Raw genomic sequence first — 16,737 nt, 5'->3', positions numbered from 1 at the left:
GGGAATCTCTCTAAGACCATCAGCAGATTTTCAGCAGAATTTTGCAGACCAGAAGAGAGTGGCATGATATATTCAAAGTGCTAAAAGAAAAAAATCTGCCAACCAAGATTATTCTCCCTGGTAATATTGTCATTCAGAATTGAAGGAGAGATAAAGAGTTTTCCAGACAAACAAAAGCTAAAGAGTTCATCACCACTATACTGGCCTTACAAGAAATGTTAAAGGCACTTATTTAAGCTGAAATGGAACAGCACTAATCAGTAATGAGAAAACATAAAAGTGTAAATCCCTCAGGTAAAAGGAAATATACAGTTAAAGTCAGAAAAATCTAATGTTGTAATGGTGGTGGGTTAATCACTTATAAATCTAATATGAATGTTAAAAGAAATGTAGTAAAAATAACTTAATACAATAACTTATTAATGAACACAAGATAAAAAGATATAAATTGTGACTTCAAAAATAAAGTCTGGCAGAGAATAAAACTGTAGAGTTTTAGAATGTATTTGAACTTAAGTTGTTATCAACCTAAAATAGACTATTATAAATATATTTTATGTAAGCCTCATGGTAACCACACAGCAAAACCTTATAGTAGATACGTAAAAGATAAAAAGAAAGGAATCCAAGAATATCACTACAGAAAATCATCAAATCACAAAGGAAGAGACCAAAAGAAGAAGAAACGAATTATAAAAATCTGGAAAAAAATTAACAAAATGGCAATAAGTCCACACCTGTCAATTATTACTTTAAATGTAAATGGAATTTAGTCCATGTACAAATTCTCTGTACAAAAGGATGAATGGATTAAAAAAGAAGATCCAACTCTATGCTACCTACAAGAGATTCACTGAAACTTTAAGAACACACACAGACTGAAAGTGAAGGGATGGAAAATGATATTCCATGCAAATGGAAAACAAAAGAAAGTTGCTATACTTATCAGACAAAAGAGTTGAAGACAAAGAATGTAATAAGAGACAAAGAAGGTCTCTACATAATGATAAAAGGGTCAGCCCAACAAGAGGATGTAACAAGTGGAAATATTTATTTACCAAACATAGAAGCAACTAAATATATAAAGTAAATGTTCACCAACCTAAAGAGAGAAATAGATAGTAATACAATAACAGTAAGGGACTTCAATACACCACTTTTGTCAATGGATAGATTATCTAGACAAAAAATCAATAAGGAAACGTTGGAGTAAATGATACATTAGACCAGATGGACTTAGCAGTCATTTACAGAATATTCCATCCAAAAGCAACAAAGCACACATTTCTTCTCTAGCACACATGGAACATTCTCCAGAATAGGTAATATGTTAAGCCACAAAATGTCTTAATAAATTTAAGAAGAGTGAAATCATATCAAGCATCTTTTCTGACCATAACGGTATAAAACTAGAAATTAATTATAAGAAGAAAACTAGAAAATTCACAAATATGTGGGGATTAAACAACATGCTACTAAACAACCAATGGGTCAAAAGAGAAATCAAAAAACATCTTGAGACACTGAAAATGGAAATACAACATACCAAAACTATGGGAAGTGACAAAGCAGTTCTAAGAGGAAAGTCCATAGCAATAAACACCTACATTAAGAATAAAGATCTGAAATAGACAACCTAAATTTATGCCTCAAGGAACCAGAAAAAGAACAAGTGAAGCTCAATATTTGTAAAAGGCAGGAAATAACAAAGATCAGAGTGGAAATAAATGAAACAGAGACTAAACAGACAATAAAAAAGATGAAACTGGGGCTGGCCCCGTGGCCGAGTGGTTAAGTTCGCGCGCTCCGCTGCAGGTGGCCCAGTGTTTCGACGGTTCGAATCCTGGGTGCGGACATGGCACTGCTCGTCAAGCCACGCTGGGGCAGCGTCCCACATGCCACAACTAGAGGAACCCACAACGAAGAATACACAACTATGTACTGGGGGGCTTTGGGGAGAAAAAGGAAAAAATAAAATCTTTAAAAAAAAAAAAAAAGATGAAACTAAGAGCTGTTTTTTTGAAAAGATAAATAAAATAGAGAAACCTTTAGCCAGAATCAGAAATGAAAAAGGAGATGTTACATACGCTACCACAGAAATATAAAGGATTATAACAGACTACTGTGAACAGTTATATGCCAACAAATTGAACAATCTAGAGGGAATGGATAAATTCCTAGAAACATACAACCTACCAAGACTGACTCCTGAATAACAGAAAATCTGAACAGACTAATTCACAGTAAGAAGATTGAATCAGTAATCAAAAACCTCCTAACAAAAAGTCCAGGACCTGATGACTTCACTGGTGAATTCTACCAAACATTTAAAGAAGAATTAATACCATTTCTTTTCAAACCCTTTGAAAATAAAAGAAAAGGAAACACATCCAAAGTCCTTTTATGGGGCAAGCATTAACCTGATACCAAAGCCAGACAAGGACACTATAAAAAAAGAAAATTAAAGGTCAATATCGCTGAAGAATATAGTCACAAAAATCCTCAACAAAATATTAGCAAACCAAAGTTAACAGTACGTCAAAAGACTCATGCACCATGATCAAGTGTGATTTATCCCAGGGATGCAAGGAAGGTTCAACGTCCACAAATCAATCAGTGATACACCACATTAACAAAATGAAGGTTGAAAATCACATGATCTCAATAGATGCAGAAAAAGCATTGGAGAAAAATCAACATCCATTTTGATAAAAACTCTCAACACAGTGGGTATAGAAGGTACATACCTCAACATAATAAAGGCCATATATGACAAGCCCACAGCTAACATCAATGGGAAAAAGCTGGAAGGTTTTTCTCTAAGATTAGACAACATCTATCAGACACATAGACAAGGATATGCACTCTTATCACTTTTATTCAACATACTGGAAGTCCGAGCCAGAGAGTTTAGGCAAGAAAAAGAAATAAAAGGCATCCAGATCTGAAAGAAAGGAATAAAACAATATGTATTTGCAGATGACATGATATTATATATAGAAAACCCTAAAGACTTCACAGAAGAAAAGTGTTAGAATAAATGAATTCAGTAAAATTGCAACATACAAGATCAATATACAATAATCAGCTGTGTCTTTATACACTAATAATGAACTATCAGAAAGAGAGATTAAGAAAACAATCTCATTTACAATTGCATCAAAAAGGATAAAATACCTAGGAAGAAATTTAACCAAGGAGGTGAAAAACCTGTACATTGAAAACTATAAGACATCGAGGAACGAAATTGAAGAAGATACAAGTAAATGGAAAGATATTCCCTCTTCATGGATTGGAAGAATTAATATTATTAAAATGACCATACTACCCACAGCAATGTACAGATCCAGTGCAGTCCCATCAAAATTCCAGTGACATTTTTCACAGAAATAGAACAAAGAATCCTAAAATTTGTGTTGAACCACAAAAGACCCCAAATTGCCAAAGCATTCTGGAGAAAGAAGAACAAAGCTAGAGGTATCACACTTCCTGATTTCAAGCTATACTATAAAGCTAATCAAAACAAAATGGTATTGGCATTAAAAAAAGACGCGTAAGTCAGTGGAACAGAATAGAAAGCCCAGAAATAAATCCATGCATATAGATCAGTTAATTTACCACAAAGGAGCCAAGAATATACAATGGGCAAAGGACAGTCTATTCAATAAATGGTGTTGGGTAAACTGGACAGCCATATGCAAAAGAGTGAAATTGGACCCCTATCTTGCATCATAAACAAAAATCAACTCAAAATGGATTAAGATTTGAACGTAAGCCCTGAAACCATAAAACTCCTAGATGAAAACATAGGGGGTAAGTTCCTTGACATCAATCTTGACAATAATTTTTTGGATTTAACACCAAAAGCAAAGGCAACTAAAGCAAAAGTAAGTAGGTGAGACTACATCAAGCTAAAAAGCTTCTGCACAGCAAAGGAAACCATAAACAATACAACGGCAACCTACTAAATGGGAGAAAATATTTGTAGATCATGTATCTGATAATTGGCCAGTATCCAAAAATATATAAAGAACTCATACAACTCAATAACAAAAAGGCAACCGATCCAATTAAAAAATGGGGAGAGGAACCGAATAGACATTTTTCCAGAGAAGACATACAGATGATCAACAAGGACTATGAAATGTTGCTCAATACCACTAGTCATCAGGGAAATGCAAATCAGAAGCACAATCAGCTAATCACCAAATCGGATACCACCTCACACCTGTTAGAATGGCTACCATGCAAAAGACAGGAGAGAACAAGTGTTGGAGAGGATGTGGAGCAAAGGGGGATCCTTGTGCACTGTTGGTGGGAATGTGAAGTGGTTCAACCACTATGGGAAACAGTATGGAGGTTCCTCAACAAATTAAAAATAGAACTACTGTATGACCCACAATCCCACCTCTGAGTATATATCTGAAGGAAATGAAAACAGAATATCAAATAGAGATCTGCACTCCTTTGTTCATTGCAACTTTACTCACAATAGCCAAATATGGAATCAACCTAAGTGCTCATCCGCAATGAATGGTTAAAGAAGATGTGGTAAAAATATACAGTGGAATATTATTCAGGCATTAGAAAGAAGGAAATCCTATTATTGGCAACAACATAGATGAAACTTGAGGGCATTCTGCAAGGTGAAATAAGCCAGACAGAGAAAGACAAAATACTGCATGGTATCACTTATATGTGAAATTTAAAAAAAAATTCAAACTCAGAAACAATAATAGAAAAGTGGTTGCCAGGTGCTGGTGGGTTGGGGAAATAGGGAGAATTCGTAAAAGGGTAGAAACTTTCACCTATAAGATGAATAAGGGCTGAGGATCTAATAAAACATGGTTGATAACACTGCAAATTTGAAATTTGCTAAGAGAGTAGAACTTAAATGTTCTCACCAAAGGAAAAAAAAAGACAAATATGTGAGGTGATGAATGTGTTAATTATCTAGATGGGGGGAATCCTTTCACAATGTGTAAGTATATCAAATCACCACAGTATACACCTGAAATATCTTACAATTTTATTTACCAATTATACCTCAATAAAACTGAAGTTAAAAAGTAACATAAAACAAAAACATAAAGATTTTTTCATAATAAAAAACAAAATAAATGTGACTTATTAACAAATATATGAAATTTAAAGCTGTAGGCCTGGTTTGGATCCCTTAGAGAGAAAGTATAAATAAGAAATGAAGATATCTTCTCCCAGTTGTTAGGCTGTCTTTTTGTTTTGTTGATGGTTTCCTTTGCTGTGCAGAAGCTTTTTAGTTTGATGTAGTCCCATTTGTTTGTTTTTTCTTTTCTTTCCCTTGCCCAGTCAGACATGGTACTCAAAAATATGCTGTTAAGTCCGATGTCAAAGAGTGTACTGCCTGTGTTTTCTTCTAGAAGTTTCATGGTTTCCAGTCTTGCATTCAGGTCTTTAATCCCTTTTGAGTTGATTTTTGTGCATGGTGTAAGGGAATGGTCTACTTTCATTCTTTTGCATGTGGCTGTCCAGTTTTCCCAACACCATCTATTGAAGAGACTCTCCTTTCTCCATCGTATGACCTTGGCTCCCTTGTCGAATATTAGCTTTCCATAGATGTGTGGGTTTACTTCTGGGCTCTCGAATCTGTTCCATTGATTTGCATTTCTGTTTTTGTGCCAGTATCATGCTGTTTTGGTTACTATGGCTTTGTAGTATATTTTGAAATCATGGAGTGTGATACCTCCAGCTTTCTTCTTTTTCTCAAGAATCCTTTGACTATTCGGGGTCTTTTCTTTTTCCATATAAATTTTAGAATTCTTTGTTCTATTTCTGTGAAAAATGTTGTTGGAACTTTGATAGGGATTGTGTTGAATTTATAGATTGCTTTAGGAAGTATGGGCATTTTAACGATGTTAACTCTTCCAATCCACGAGCATGGAATATCTTTCCATTTCTTTGTATCTTCTTCGATTTCTTTCAACAATGTTTTATAGTTTTCAGTGTACAGATCTTTCACCATATGTCAGATAAAGGGTTAATATCCAAAATATACAAATAACTCATACAGCTGAACAACAAGAAAACCAACAATCTGTTCAAAAATGGGCAAAGGATCTGAACAGAGATTTCTCCAAAGAAGATATACAGATGGCCAACAGGCATTTGAAAAGATGCTCAACATCATTAACTATCAGGGAAACGAAAATGAAAACTACAATGAGATATCACCTCACTCTGGTCAGAATGGCTTATAATTAACAAGACAGGAAACAACAAATGTTGGAGAGGATGTGGAAAGAAGGGAACCCTTGTACACTGCTGGTGGGAGAGCAAACTGGTGCAGCCACTATGGAAAGCAGTATGGAGTATCCTCAGAAAATTAAGAATAGATCTACCGTATGATCCAGCTATCCCACTGCTGGGTGTTTATCCCAAGAACTTGAAAACGCAAAGACATAAAGATACTTGCACCCCTATGTTCATTGCCGCATTATTCACAATAGCTAAGACTCGGAAGCAACCTAGGTACCCATCAAGGGATGAATGGATAAAGAAGATGTGGTATTTATACACAATGGAATACTACTCAGTCATAAGAAATGATGAAATCTGGCCATTTCTGACAACATGGACGGACCTTGAGGGTATTATGTTGAGTGAAATAAGTCAGAAGGAGAAAGTCAAATACCATATGATCTCACCCATAAGTAGAAGATAAAAACAATGACAAACAAACACATAGCATTGGAGATTGGATTGGTGGTTACCATAAGGGAAGCAGGGGGAGGGCAAAAGGATTGATTAGGCTCACATGTGAGGGGATGGACTATAATTAGTTTTTGGGTAGTGAACATGATATCATCTACACAGAATTTGAAATACGATGTACATCCGAAAGCTATATAATGTTATAATCCAATGTTACTGCAATTAAAAAAAAGTAAAATTTTAAAAAATAGTATGAGAAATAAATAAATAAGTGTACACCTCAGCATCCAAAAAAAAAAAAAAAGAAAGAAAGAAAGAGAGAATACTAACTGCTGGAAAAGTCTAACATTTCAGGAGCATGAAGACAAAGAATTCAAGCCAAAGAGAGTAAGATGAACCACAAACAGGTTTGGAGGCAAACCAGAAGATGTGTTAGCCAAAGACACATGAGAAAATATTTCAAGGAAAGAATATTCTACACTATCAAATGCTCTTGAAAAGTGAAATAGGATGAGGACTAAGAATGATCATTATTTTATGATTCTCTTTAGATTTGAGAGATAGCTTTTGAAAAATAAAATTTTCCTTAATAGATTCTTTTTCCCCAGACTTCTCTTTAACAAACAGAAAAACGTTCTGCTACTGTAAAATATAAATCAGGAAAGTAATTATATTTATTTACTAAATGGCAGGTACCGTATTAAACCCTAGTGAGCAGAAAGCCAATGTTCTTATTCTCTGGGAGCTCAGAGTCTCTTTAAAAGTATTCTGAAGAATAGAAAATTTATTTACTTACATAGCCTGTTTTGGTTATTGGAAGATGAACCTTGGATTAGTGAATTCTTAAAAGATGTTTAGTAAAATAATTAAATATGAGGGATTTTAAAAATGAAACTCAGTATATGAAAAAGAAGTAAAAGGGGCCAGCCCCATGATATAGTGGTTAAGTTCAGAGCGCTCCACTTCAGCAGCCCAAGTTTGGATCCCAGGCGCAGACCTACACCACTTGTCAGCCATGCTGTGGTGGTGACCCACATATAAAATAGAGGAAGCCTGGCACAGATCTTAGGTCAGGGCTAATCTTCCTCCAGCAAAAGAAAAGAAGAAATTGGCAACAGGTGTTAGCTCAGGGCAAATCTTCCTCAGCAAAAAAAAAAAAAAGTAAAAGACGTAGAAAATGTAACAGAATACAAAACCTAGGAATAAAAGACAAAAAATAACTTTGTATAAATAGTGAACCTAATGAGCCACTACTAGACAGTGGGGAATCCAAATGAGTATATTCATTGCTTATGTTTCATGGTTCTCTAAACAAAACAAATCTCTCTTGCTTGCTTAGCTCCTTATTTTGGATATATGTTTTCAGACTGTCCTTTCATTATTTATGGTTCGAATACATTATTCTTCATTTTAATTCTTGATGCAGGTCCCGATGCTACATGTGCATGATATGTTCACCTTAGAAACTGGATATAATGGATATGTGAAACACAATTTCATTTCTGAGATTTATTTATTTTACCAGTGTCAAAGTTTGCCTGATTGAGCATAATTGCTAAAATTATAATTCTTGGGAATTATAAAGCATACTATTAAATTTTATTTTTTTCCTGTACTTATAAATGTATACAGGAATATTTTATACTATGAGAGTAAGTTTTTTAATTTAGAAATTGATATATTACTCAAAACAGCATTTATTATTAAAGTATTTTCTTTCATAATCATCAAAATGCACAACTAAAAATTTAAAGCATTCTTCAAATGGTACTAGGGAAATTGCTTTATCAAAAATTGTTGAAGAATAAAATCTAGGAGAACGTAATTTATTTGGATTCAAATTATAGCAATTTTATAAGGTAAGTTCAGAAGTGGACTAAACATGAGGTGCTCTGAAAGATGTCTTTCTAAATATTTTTCAAGATTTTCCTTTTTCCTTTTCTTTCCAACAGGAGGATTATACTGACTGTGGTGGTGTTTCTGGATTGAATCCCTCCCTGTGGTCCATCCTCGGAATCCAGTTTGTACTACTTTGGCTTTTATCTGGCAGCAGACACTGCCACTTATGACCTTCTAAAAACAAATTTGCATAATTAAACTCTAGACCCTGCCAAAACATGAGCCCTCAATTGTGTTAAAATAGGGTCAACCATGGAATCAGCAGAACACTAGCTGGGCCCATCCCATGGCATAAATCTAAGGCGCAGACTCATAAGGCACCCACTGGCTGCATGTCAGGGTGTCAGATCCTTAAACTTGTGTGAATGCTGCATCATCCGTGTATAACATCCAAGCAAAATTCTATCTGTGTTCTATTGGAAAAGTTGAGAGTGTGTCGTTGCAGTGCTGGTGATGACATGTAAAAGGGCTCCCTGCACAATCATTTATGAATCATACAAATTGTCTTGATATTGACCTGGAATTTTGACTTGCTACAATCCTTGTTCTTCTACCAAGAAAATTCCTAGTGGGAAAAATACAGACTTATTTTTGCCTTCACTATTCTTCTGTTAAAAATTATTTCCTGCTTTAAGTAGTTATTATTGAAAAAATGTGTATATTGAGAGAAAATTAACAGTGGTATAATCTGCTGAAATAGAAATAATGGCTAATTTTCTATAAAAAATTTGCCATGAATAAAATGCCTTATGAATAGTGACTTCTCTGCCAAACACACAACAAATGATGACCAATTAAGTTTTGGTGGGGTAATGAATTGGTTTTTGAAAATAATAACTAAGAAATTATTAAACTAAAGGTGCTTGAGGGTGAAAGTTGAATATGTGACGTATTTCCTCATAAATGTAAGCCCTTAATAAATGCTTCGATGTAATGTTCCATTTATTCACAGTAAAGTTCCATGGTACTAGCCAGATATTTCAAAATGCTCTAAGAAAAGCTTGTTGGGGGGAGGGGAAAATGTTCTTTCTTGTGATTAATGAACTTTGGTTACAAGGGTATTTTGCATGATGCTGCTGCTATTTTAACTTTCAGTTTGTTTTTCTCTTACTGTAGAATATAGTCCATTGAGAAGTGAACTGGGTGACATTATTGTTGTGTAAGAATCTGAACCTTGCAGTGTACTACACTTACGTCATCTTTAAAGACGTTGTTAATCTACTCTGAATATACTGTGTGATGTAAATGCTGAATGATTGGGTTAGGTCAACGGTGAAATGAGAATTAATGGATTTTATACAGATTTGTGCTTTTGCCTGTAAACCTATGTACAGATATTTTAAGTACATAAATCAGATTTGACACATTTATTTTTTGAAAAGCACATATATGTTCTCAATGAAGACTCATCCTAGGTTTCCTCTTTGTTCGTTTGTATAGTAGCATGTACAATCTAGAGATTGCTACTGCTGCTGTTTTTGTCTCTCCGTTTTAAAGGGTATGATCACTTGACTAAAATTTCCATGCAGTTTGATGAGGGTTTTACAATAATCTGAACAAATAGGAAACCTTGAATCTATATGTATGCACATGAATACTTGATTGTGAATAATCAAAATTGTTTTTATACAGCCTCATTGGTGGAAATGGTTAGTGTAGTAAATCAGATATTTCGTTATAGATTAATACGGTAGCAGAATATTATTTATGCTTTTAAAAATTATTTTCAGAATTAAACAGTATTTGAAGAAAGGGTAAAAGCAAGGCATGTATAACTCTAGTTATAGTAAATAATTCTGCTGAAGGCTGAAAGTGTGTAGATATTTTTTTACGGTAAAATGCATTTGTTCCTTTTTTGAACATGCCAAATATTGGTATGTGTATATGCTGGAAATTTTCTTATATATCATTTTTAAGTCAAAATCTTGTTAACATTATCCAGCATGATTTAATATGCTCCACACATCAAAAATATAACCAGTTCTTTAGGATAATGTAAAAGATATATTTGTTTTGTTTATATTTTTGCATACATTGGTAATTCCTTCATGCCACCAAAATACCCTAGGTACTGTTTGTGTACATTTCCTTATTTAAAATATTTTTCATTTAAAAATGGAGGCAGGGGGAAATGGAATCACTTTGCCAACTATTGTTCTAAGAGTTGACATCAGTTCCCATTTCTAATGCATTGTTGTGATTTTGTAGTCTCATTTGTAAGTGATGCTGACATTTTAGAAAACATCAAAGTGATTTTAAAAAATATGGAACTTCTCACTCTAGTAACAATATGTTAAAATCATGTTGTTTGCGAATTAAATATTTAAAACTTATTGTTAACTTTTGCTAGACTATTTTAAATCATGAAGTGTTGGGAAGGGGATATCAAAATATAAAATTAGGTGAGTTTGTGTATATAAACAACATGCATTAAAACAGTTGAATTGCTTCCAGCATACAACAAACTACCTTAAAATTATCTTTAAAATCTATTAAATATATTTTCATGGCTAATGTCACTGAAATAGTTTGTTTTTATCAACTACATTATTGTTGTATTAATTGTAGTTAAACTTGGCATCTCTTGGCAGGATCCTATTTGATTTCATTTGCCATCAAATTATATTTATACACACGTCTTGCTATGATCCTTTATTTTCTGTTATACAATAAACTTAGATGTTATGAGAACCATGTACATGTTAATAAATTGGGTAAGAACGTGCTCTCTGACTAAAAATCGTTCTCATGCCTAATGCTAGTCTTCATGCTTTTAGCATACTTTTTAAAGAACAGTAACATTCATCAAATTCTTATATTTAATTTAGGATTTTTCTGTGAATTCTAATTGTTGAAAGAACTTAAATTATAGCCTGTTATAAATACTCATTTTTCAAAGACTAAACAGTATAAGAGATCAACTTAAAAGCTTTTAAACTCTTCACTTATTTTTGCTATACTCACGCAGCTTAATGTAGTTTGTCACTAAAACAAGATCAAAATAGGTATTGCATTGGTGTTGAGTTACAGGAACAAATTTTACATTAATGGTTTCTTTATATTTTCTTCATTTGAACAACCAGCATTACTGCCAAACACCAGTCGTGGTCCATATTTGTAACTGGTTTTTAACATGACATAATTAGCAAGTTTGATTGAAGAGATTTTTAGGTCCTTGGCCTATAAGAATTTAGTATGATCTTTTTCATGTTTCTAATGCTTAAAGCATTATTGCTTAACTTGGAGAAAAACAACATAGTGTTGCCGCCATTTGTAAGTTTTCCTATAATATTCCTTTTATTAACTTTAAAACTGGCCTTACTGGGTTCAAATAGGCAGTATCCCTTTTAAGTGACCTTTGCAACCCAAGTGTTACTTGTTTATTTGAGGCTGTCTTGTATTTTACATCTCATTTAAATCTTTGACTCCACCAAAGCTTAAATTCTATGTCTTAATTTAAAACTGTAAACTATTCCATTAATCATGTTAGTTGACATTAAAATGTCTAGAGGTATGGAGTTTGATCAGTGAAACAAAATGGATGTGGTGACTTTTTTTTAAGGGTAGACTAGAATGATTATTTTACTTGCTCACAATTTCAAATATTTTATTATCTAGAGCTTGTGTTGTTTTCCCATAGCAGAATGTTAATATTGCTACTATTCTGTGTACATTTCTGTAAAGAGCAAATCAATAAAATGGAAGTATCAAGTCTTGAAAAACATCCCAGAATTTTGAAGACTTAGACAACCCTTACCAATCGTTTCATCTACTTTATTTCTAGTCCACATAATTAACTCACAGAAATTCCACTGAGACGAATGGGATACTGTCTCATATAGATGCCAGTTGAGTTTTCAGTGTGACCTGACGAAGCTGTCTTTTTTGTTCTACTGTATGATTGTTGGATCATGCTTTTAGGGAGACTTTTTTTGAAATGCTCAGTTTGCAGCCATGCAAAAGGCCAAGTGGCTTTGTGAACAAAAGATCTTTTCTCCCCTTTATTTTGTTCTCTTAAAACTTTTGTGGAAATTAACTAGCCTGATAAAAACATTTTGTAAAAATTTGTATAATACTGTTATAAAAATATTTATAATCCCAGAAAATGTTGTGTTAAATCTTGTGCAAAAACAGTATATTCAGAATAAAAGCCTATCATTTAAAGTCACTACAGTTTGGATTATTTAATTATAAAAGCCCGGTTGAAAGAGACAGAGGTCTCTGTCATGAATATATGTTAAGAAAGCAGGCCGTCCTGTGGAGAAAATTCTAAATTGTGGCAATAAAACTTGGGATTACAAAAGCGCTTTTGCAATTACAAAGAAACAGATGCAGCTGCAGCTCCTTTACCTAACTCTGACTCTCCGCACATGTGCTTTTGCCATCAAAGAATTCAGGAACTAGTTAAATCAGACTTTGGGTTTCTATTGTAAAAAAAAAAAAAAAAAAAATATGCTAGGCAAAAATAATGTTTCCATGTCTCTCCAGGTTCAGATCCCAGGTGTGGACCTACACACTGCTCATCAATAATGTGGCAGCATCCCACATACAAAATAGAGGAAGATTGGCACTGATGCTAGCTCAGGGACAATCTTCCTCATTAAAAAGAAAGAAAGAAAGAAAGAAACAATTTAGAGTATCTTAAGTGTGCATATCTTTTATACATCTGGCTAATATTTAAATATTTCTCCTCGCCATTATACGGCAAATAGCAGCTGAAGCAATGAAGTCTAGTGTAAAAGAGTTTAAAAAAATTGGTTCCTTTTCCGTTTACACCAGCTTACGACCTGCCCTCCTGTGCTCACCTGATAAAGTAATGAGCCTGATATTGTGAGGAATCTAGTATGATGGAAGCCTACTTTTCCTTCTGAGGACTCTCATAAGAGAGGGAAAAAATACCTACACATGAGAGGAATGTAATGTCTAAGTACCAATGATGGTGATTCCTAGAAAATCTGATTCGTAATTTCTGATCAATGCATTTTAACAGAAAAAAATCCTACTTAAAAGTGTAAGGTAAATAACATTTGTTTTAACATCTGGCTTCATCCTATATTTATCTCCTCAATCAACCCTCTTACTCCCAAGAGACCCTCATTTCCTCCATCAATCTCTTGATCCCATTCCCACCTCTTGCCTTGGGACCTTGCTTCATCAATTTTCCTTTCTCAAACATATTCAGCCTCCCTTTTCTGCAGGCTTACTTCCCCCTTCCTGCACACACATTCAGAACACTGCTATGCAAAACAGAAAAATCGGCTGCCCATTAGCCCTATTGATTCCTAGAGTTATAAACCCAGGATTAAAATACTCCTTTGTACATCCACAGGCACACATTGGTGGTCTCTTCTCTTTGCAATATATTCAACCAGGCCTTAGAATTTTAGTTCTCAAAGGCATATTATCTCTGACTTTTAGTTTTGGGCTACCACTGAAAATGTTTAGTTACTGGCATGAGGTCCCAGTAAATTCAAGGCCTTGGCATTTCTTGATTCTTAAATCTTTGTATCTTAAAGTAGAATTATTCACAGAGCACCTACACAATTTTGTGTAAATTGGCGTACAATCAGCAATGCTGTTTATTTAATATTTTTTATTTAAATGGACTATTTTTAAATAAATGTATTTAACAAGGAAATTTAACATTACTGCCATAATAAAGTTCTCATTGATTGTGGTTGTAATCAGGACCACTATTTAGACAATTCCTACTACAGGATATTCTATTCCTGTTTAAGTCATATTAATGATAGTAAATGTCTCATAGAGTTGAACCACAGATAATACAAATATTATCAGAGAACTTCGTTAATCAGGTTCATTATTATGGCAAATAATCCTGTAACTCAGAATAAAATTAGGAAATATTACTTGACACTCTGGTTTCTGTATATATCATATTTAATTAAATAATGGCTATTGCTTCATAAAATAAAAAGCTAATGAAAGCTTTTTAAGATCCACTTAAGAGATAAATGTTTTAGATTGATTTTAGACTACCCATCTATCTTAATCCACAGAACCTGAAAGAAATCTGACTGAGGCAAAAGAGATCATGATGTGGTACATGGTAGAGATTCTAAGCTCTCCAGTCAGACTGCCTGGGTCCACATCCCAGCTTCCCAACTTGGGCATGTTACATAAAATCTCTAACTTTCTGTTCCTTGTCTGTCCAATTTATACTATAGACTTCATAAGTATTTGTATATAAAAACAATGATAAGTCACTAATAGTTTCAGGCCTCTACTTCTTACCTCAGAAGCTCAATCATTCTGACACTGATGATTTCAAGAGTGCCTAGAGAGACTTGGAGTCCTAAGGTATAAAGAATATTGCCAGAACTTCTAATTTTTTACTCTGCTGGGCACTATGGATGCAATAATAATGATGAGAAATACAAACACCGCACAAGCTGTAGGAGAGCATAGAAAGAAAATTTGTCCAAAAGTATCATGTAAATAAACATATAATTGCTAACTGTAGAAAAACACTTTGCCATAAAAGATCTTGGTAATAAGGAACTGATTGCTAGTGGGAGAACAGGGCCTGATGAAAACTGAACTGGGTTTGGGGCCAGCTCCAGTGGCCTAATGGTTATGTTCATCATGCTCCACTTCAGTGGCCTGAGTTGGGTTCTCAAGCATGGACCTACACCACTTGTTTGTCAGTGGTCATGCTGTGGTGGCAGCTCACAATCAAAAGAGGAAGACTGGCAACAGATTTTAGCTCAGGGTGAATCTTCCTCAGGGTACAAAAACAGGTGGGAGAAACTGAACTGGGTTTAGTGGCTGGGATGGTAAGAAGGTAAATGGGAGATCCAAACTTCCCTGGGTGTTTTTATCCAAATCTCGGAAACAGTTAGACTGAACAATATCTCTGATGGATATAGTTGTGAAAATTCCCAACGAAACATTAGCAAACCAAATTTAAGAACACGTTAAAAGGGTTATACACCATGACCAAGTAGGATTTACCCCTAGGATGCAAGGATAGTTCAACAAACACAAGTCAATAAATGTAAAACCTCACATTAATAGGATGAAAGATAAAAGATTGCATGATCATCTCCATTGATGCAGAAAAGCAAAATACAACATCCTTTTGTGATACCCTCATCATATTGGGTATAGAAGGGCCATAACCTCAACATAATAAAGACCATATATGACAAATGTACAATTAACATTATACTCAAAGGAGAAAAATTGAAAACTTTTCCTCTTAGGAACAAGGCAAGGATGTCCATGCTCACCACTGTTATTCAATATAGTACTGGGAATCCTACCCAGAACAATTAGGCAAGACAAAGGGGAAAAAAGGCATCCAAATTGGAAAGGAAGAAGTAAAATTGTCACTATTTGCAGTTAACATGATTTTGTAAAAATCCCAAGATTCCACTAAAAAATTGTTGAAACTAATCAATAATTTTAGTGAAGTTGCAGAATGTAAATTCAGCATACAAAAATCAGTTGCATTTCTATATACTAATAAAGAAAAATCTGAAAAGGAAGTAAAGAAAACAATCCCATTCACAATAGCATCTAAAACAATGAAATACCAAGGAATAACTTTAACCAAAGAAGTGAAAGATCTATACAATGAAAACTACAAGACTTTGCTGAAAGAAATTGAAGACAAACAAATGGAAAGACATCCCATGTTCATAAATCAGAAGAATTAATACTGTTAAAATGTTCATACTACCCAAAGCCAGCTATAGATGCAATGCAATCCCTATCAAAATATCAGTGGCATTCTTCACAGAAATATAAAAAACAATCTTAAAATTTGTACATAAACATGAAAGACTCCAAAGAGCCAAAACAATCCTGAGGAAAAAAACAAAGCTGGAAGTATCACACTTCTTGATTTCAAGCTATACTACAAAACTACAGTAATAAAAACAGTATGGTACTGGCATAAAAATAGACACACAAACCAGTAGAACAGAAGAGAGAGCCCATAATTAAACCCCCACATATTTGGACAATTAATATTCGACAAGGGAGCCAAGAACATCCAATGACAAAAGGATAGTCACTTCCAAAAAATGGTGTTGAGAAAACTGGATAAACACATGCAGAACAATGAAATCGGACACCTCTCTTACACCACTCACAGAAATTAACTCAAAGTGGATCAAAGAC

The 16,737-nt window shown here is 34.0% G+C and overlaps 1 protein-coding gene across 5 annotated transcripts in view; it reads left to right on the top strand.

Annotated features, from left to right (window-relative positions):
- The window catches only part of CACNA2D1 (calcium voltage-gated channel auxiliary subunit alpha2delta 1), a 516,254-nt gene extending 503,497 nt beyond the window's left edge, over positions 1 to 12,757 (top strand). For all 5 annotated transcript variants that reach the window (XM_046669483.1, XM_046669485.1, XM_046669484.1 and 2 more), the window contains one exon: positions 8,643 to 12,757. In XM_046669483.1, the coding sequence (XP_046525439.1) occupies positions 8,643 to 8,759 (117 nt within the window). In that variant the 3' untranslated portion in view covers positions 8,760 to 12,757. The remainder of the gene's footprint in view (positions 1 to 8,642) is intronic.
- Positions 12,758 to 16,737: the final 3,980 nt, after the last annotated feature.

This window comes from Equus quagga, chromosome 8 (genome assembly GCF_021613505.1).
Source record: "Equus quagga isolate Etosha38 chromosome 8, UCLA_HA_Equagga_1.0, whole genome shotgun sequence".
Lineage (NCBI taxonomy): Eukaryota > Metazoa > Chordata > Mammalia > Perissodactyla > Equidae > Equus > Equus quagga.
Note: the sequence above shows the minus strand (reverse complement) of the source record. Positions and strands in the feature narration are given on the sequence as shown.